At 41.3% G+C, this 6,000-nt stretch overlaps 1 protein-coding gene across 3 annotated transcripts in view; it reads right to left on the bottom strand.

Annotated features, from left to right (window-relative positions):
- The window catches only part of EDEM3 (ER degradation enhancing alpha-mannosidase like protein 3), a 52,438-nt gene that overhangs the window by 27,075 nt on the left and 19,363 nt on the right, over positions 1–6,000 (bottom strand). For all 3 annotated transcript variants that reach the window (XM_018552968.1, XM_018552969.1, XM_018552970.1), the window contains exons 4-6: positions 4,381–4,420; positions 4,172–4,284; positions 388–541 (exon numbers count right to left, since the gene is read on the bottom strand). In XM_018552968.1, coding sequence (XP_018408470.1) covers positions 388–541; positions 4,172–4,284; positions 4,381–4,420 — 307 coding nt within the window. The remainder of the gene's footprint in view (positions 1–387; positions 542–4,171; positions 4,285–4,380; positions 4,421–6,000) is intronic.

Genomic DNA, 6,000 nt, shown 5'->3' with positions numbered 1-6,000 from the left:
ATCCCCCCCCCCCCCCCCCCCCCCCCCCCAATGCATTTCGTGAATGTACAAGTGAAGAGGAGGGTAAACAACAGTATCCCTTCAGTGTCACAGCTGCATCTCTAATCCCCGCAAAGCCAAACGCTTGGTGCTGCCTGTATTATCCATCAGGTGAAAATCAATTAAAAAAGGAAGCCGTACACCATGAAGCATTGAACACACATATTAACAAAACAAACAAACAAAAAAAAAAAAGGCTTTGGCTAGAGTTCAGCTCTAAAGATGCTATGTATTAAAATGCCATTGCTTACACCTTCCTAATGTGTTAGGGCATTAAAGTATGTGGACTGATTCTAGCCATAGCAGAACAATTAACCAACACAAATTTTGGTGGATACTTAAACATACTCTGGGATAAGGAAGACCACTTGTAGTGTTGAAAGCTGGAAGGAGTTTGTAGCCAAGCTCTTTAGCCATATGCAAGAGTTCATCATTGTACCAAGTCATTTGCTCTCCTTTTTCTTTCAGCATCACAGCAACAGAGTGTCCACCAAGTAGACCGCTGAAATGTAGGAATAAACACTATTCAGGTGCAATGGAAAATCAGAAACTTTGTCCACCCACTCGCAAATCCTCACTTTTCCCTCAAACACCCACAAAACAGCAAATGATGTCATACACACATGTTCAGTTGCGAGAGCAGCCCAGACAGGTTATAGTGCAGTGCGGCAAAAGGAACATGCCTTTCATTTATTTGGCTGACCTCTGCACTAAGCTAAAATGAGGAACAAATCTCTTATTTTGTGGAATGATGGACGTGAGACATGCAGATATCTTTTGTTTTAAGAAGGCCCCACCCTGCTATGTTCACCGTTACAAAAAGATGTTTACTGATATTTAACTAAAGAGTCTAAAAGGTGCCCATACACTGCTCGATTCTCGTACGAGAATCGGGCGAAATCCCGCGATCGTACGAGAATCGAGCAGTATGAACTAAGACGTGCGACCGTTTCTACTGTACGGTCGCACGTCTTTTGTCGAGCCTACATGTTCGAAAACCCGCCGAGAATCGTACCTGCTCGCACCATAGCTGCGGAACGGGCCGGTGTGCGCACGCGCACACTGCCCGTTCTGCATTGCCGTCATCGGAAGCCCGCCCCTCAGCGGGGTGGTCTTTCGATGATCGCAAGTACGATCTGCCCGTCCAAGGTGGGCAGATCGTAGGGCTTTCAAGAAGCATACGACCATCGCAAGACAAAAGTCTTGCGATGGTCGTAAGGTGTATGGGCACCTTAAGTCCCCCAAAAAACCAGGGCCACATTGGGCCAGAGGCAAAAGTTCTTTGTATACACATTGAGCTGGTGGTTTATATATATATAAATCACTAGGCTGATGCATTTTAGAAACCCATATATTGCTATTATTTGCACCATGAATGTTCTCTTTTTTTACATCTAAATAAAACACTAAAAACACAAAAGTGCTACACAAAAAAGCACACACACGTTGATTTACTAAAAATGCAAATAGTCTGTTTACTAAGGGGAGGTTGGCCTTAGCTTAGTGAATATGGTGAAACTTCACTTTGTAAAGGATATCCAATCATGTGCAAGAAAAAAAATTAAAAAAAATAACAGCATTTTTTTTTTTCTTGAACGTGATTAGGTGATAGGAGGCAGCAGAGCTTCCCCTCATTCACTAACCTAAAAGGTGCCCATACACTGCTCGATTCTCGTACGAGAATCGCGGGAAATCCCGCGATCGTACGAGAATCGAACAGTGTGAACGAAGACATGCGACCGTTTCTAATGTACGGTTGCACGTCCTTTGTCTAAGGAGTATGTTAGAGAACCAGCCGAGAATAGTACGATTTTCGGCTGGTTTGAACAGTGCTCGGGAGACAAATGCCGAACGGGCCGGTGTGCGCACGCGCACACTGCCCGTTCAGCATTGCGGTCATCGGAAGCCCGCCCCTCAGGGGGGCGGGCTTGCGATGATCGAGAGTGCGATCTGCCTGTCCAAGATAGGCAGATCGTACGTTTTTTTTAATCACTTTACAACCTTTGCAAGACTAAGGTCTTGCGATGGTTGTACAGTGTATGGCCACCTTAAGGGCAAACTTCTCCAACTAAGTGGAAATTCCCTTGCAAAGTGAACAGCCTAGTTCCCTTTAATAAAATCAACCCCATTATCTCATGCTAGCTACAGATGTAATGAGAAGTGATTAGCACGTGAATCTTTTCCTCAAAAATATCAGTTCAAAGACAAGGATACAATTGACTAAGTTCAAATGTATTTTGTTTCTAGGTGTGGTCATTTTGAATTTACATGAGCATTTACTGATTGAACTGCACACCTAATGCAATTTTAGAATATGATCCTTTTCACTGAAACGTGCAATATATTGGACGATCATGTGTCACCATGTATTATCCAAACCACATTGTATTGCATTTTTTTTTAGCTGTGCTGGTTTTGTTAAAAAAAATAAAAAAAAATGTTTACGTTTTTTCCTCTTTTTTTAATTTGTATTTGTGCTAAGTGATGTATATATAATGACAGACTCTCACCACTCCCTGGCCAAGAGGGTTGTTAAACAAGATGTCAAAAGTCAAGGCTAATGTGCTTTCTATACAGGTAGCATACATTGGAGGGGAATTTATCAAGACTGATGGTTGCCATGCACAGCTGCTCCACATTCTCTCTACTCAATTTTTGATTAATTCCTCTCATTATATTTACTAGGGATGCACCTATACCAATGGGCAAGTAATAGTTACTCGCCTAAATGCTCCAATACCTTCCCCGATACCGGAACCTCCGGTCAGAGGGACATTTCCTCTGACTGGCAGTGCCGCAACAGAACATAGAGCCGGCTACCAAGCCAATCATGAAGCCGGGCGGCAAGTAATGACTCGCCGCCCAGCTTCAACGACTGGTTGGGAACACGGCTCAATGCTCTAGCCCAGAAATGACACGTAGCACGGCTTCCTGATTGGCCGGGAAGCCGACTCCATGCTAGCGGAAGTAACGGTATCGGTACTTACGAAATATATCATACTATACATTAAAAATGATACTTCTTTCTAGAACAAATGTCAGTATGCTATCGGAAGTAGCAGAAATGGTATTGGTTCTCTGTATCGGTGAGTACTGAAAGACTTTAATACTACTTTAAGCAAGAAATCATATTAAACGGTTCTGGTAGATAAAACTACAAGTAGAAAATCCCTATAAGTTCCATCTAAAGAACACTTTTAATGCCTTACTTCCTTAAAGGAGAACTATGAGGCGAGTGATTTTCACTCGCCTCATAGTTCTAGCCGACCTGTGACAATGAGACTGTCTCAGGTCGGCTCAGTAGATCGGGAGGTGAGCGAACACATACCGGTGTTCGCTCACCTCTCGATCCTGTCACGGCTCTCTGCCGTGACAGGGGAGGGGCTGGATTCCCCCCTCCGCTCCGCCAGCGCTGACTGGCAGAACGGACGGGGGAGGGGGCGGGTACAGCTGTCACTCACGCAGCTGGGCGGATCCAGACATAATTGTCGGGATCCGCTTCAGCTGCGGCGTGTCAGTATGCCGTGAGCTACAGCTCGCGGTATACTGAGCCTAGGGTGACGGGAGGACGCTAGTTTGCGTCCTCCCGTTACCCTACGGAGAACTATGGGGAAAAGACTTAACCCCATAGTTCTCCTTTAAGTCAAAATTAATTTTTTACATTGAGTTTAGTCAATTAACCTCACATTGCCATTTACTATATATTTAAAATGTTACTACTTTCTAGAACACATTTCAGTATTCTAGCGGAAGTACCGTTATCAGTACTCGGTATTGGCGATTACCGAAAGATAAATATCGGTACTCGATACTGAAAAACCCGTATCGGTGGATCCCTAATATTTACACAAATTTTATTTCACAAGATGCAATTAAAATATTGATGCATGGCACATCTGCTGTTTAAGTGAGACACATCTCACTTAAAAATAAGGGATATGTTTTCAGTATGTTTAAAAAAAAAAAAATCCCATCATTTTACAATTTATCGTCAAAACACTGAAGCTGATTTATGACAAGTGGAGTAAAGTAAAAATGGAAATGTTGTATAAAAGCAGTTTTCATTCAAAGAAGCGGGTAAAATATCAGTTTACTTGGGGGGAGTTTAGGAAATCATAAAATATTAACTTACCCCAAAACTCGGATGTTTGTTTCAAATACAGAAACCACAATATCATTATCCAAGTTAACATCATTAATTACTTTTCGGACAGCATCTTCAAATTCCTGGGTTTTGTTTAGCACCTATAATACAATGATAGTGCTATGAAATTCTGACCAGTACCTCTAATTTTTACGAATTCAAACAAAAACAAAGCAGTACAATCCAAAAGAACTTACCACTAGAGTATCTAAAGTATCAATTAAAGTGAGAGAAAATCTGCAAAATAAAAGAATGAAGAAGCTATTTAAGTGGCAATATATAAATACACAAATTGCAAGCTGGTCTGTACAATTATGGCTGCAATAAGGGTCCAACTCCGCTTATGTTGTTGGAGAATGACATGAAGCACATCTATTAGCAACATAAAAACATTTATTCAAAAATAATTACTTTATAGATACATATGTGGGTATGCATGAATTGTCCAAATGGACAACACATTAAAGGGTTAATAAACCCTCAGCATTTTTTGCAAATATCTACTGCTAGCAAGCAGTAGATATATGCAAAAACTGTAAAAACTTACCTGTGTCTTCGCTGCGCACTCCCGTCCGAACAACTGAAGAGTTTCGGGCAGCCGCAAAGGATCTTGGGGCAGGCGCATGGGCACTTCAGATGTTCGGCCGGGAGATGAGGAGAGACATAAGGTAAGTCTATGGAGCAGCGTGCACCGCAAGACACCATGGGACATCAGAGGAGGACAGAGGAGTCAGCGCTAGATCGGAGACCCGCACAAGCGCTTGAGGGACAGCTGAAAACGACACTAAAGAAGATGATCGGATTAAAAGGCATGATTTAAGGTAAGTCCTTACACTAACATTGGAGGGGGGGGGGGTAGCCTTTAATGTCACTTTAACCCCTTCGTGACGGGAGACGTACACTGTACGTCCAGCCACAAAGGGACCAAATGACTTGTCACGTACACTGTACGTGACGAGTTATTTGCTGCTTTAGAGGGCTGTTAACCACTGAGAATCAGCTTTTAACATTCATTAATGGATGCCCTTACTACAGAGGCATTCATTAATGAAAGGGTTAACCCTTTTCAGACACCCGATACCTTAATATCGGGTGTCTGAGAGTCAAAGCAGAGCGGACACACATGCCGGCTTTTGCCGGCATTCTGACAGCTCGTATAGATCGGGAGAGATATCTCTCTCAAGCTATACTGGCTTTTTTTTCTTTTTTTCTTTCATGAATAGATACATAATGTGTCTATTCCTATAATGTATCTATTCCTGGAAGAAGAATGTTTCAGTTTGCTGATCGTTGTTGCAACAATCAGAAAACCTATAGAGACAGCTGAATCCTGAACTGCTGCAGGATCAGTGTCACTAACTTATTATCGGCTGTTCTGAAGTTTGAAGCAGCCTGATAATAACCAAAAATGTATTAATTTATCAAGCAGTAACAGTGAGATTAATTCACAATGACTGCTTGATATAATTAAATAAATAAAATACAATTTTTAAGTTTAAAAAAAGGGGAAAAGTGTAAAAAAAAAAAAATGTGTAAAAAAATAAATAAAATAAAGGACAAATAAATGAATGTATTTATTGCATTTTTTAGCTGTGCTTGTGTTGTAAAAAAAATACTACAAATCAAAACTGGGAAAAAAGTGTTTTTTTTAACGTTTTTTTTCTCTTTTTTTATATTTTATTTGTCCTAAGTGAGGCGTTAGACACACATATGTGATATAAATATGTAGCCCTATCTGTCCTCTAAAAAACAATATATAATATGTGTGGGTGCACTTTGTAAGAAAGTATATTACTGACGTGGAAGAATCACACAGC

Source organism: Nanorana parkeri, unplaced genomic scaffold (assembly GCF_000935625.1).
Source record: "Nanorana parkeri isolate BGI_ZX_2015 unplaced genomic scaffold, ASM93562v1 scaffold103, whole genome shotgun sequence".
Classification (NCBI taxonomy): Eukaryota; Metazoa; Chordata; class Amphibia; order Anura; family Dicroglossidae; genus Nanorana; species Nanorana parkeri.
Note: the sequence above shows the minus strand (reverse complement) of the source record. Positions and strands in the feature narration are given on the sequence as shown.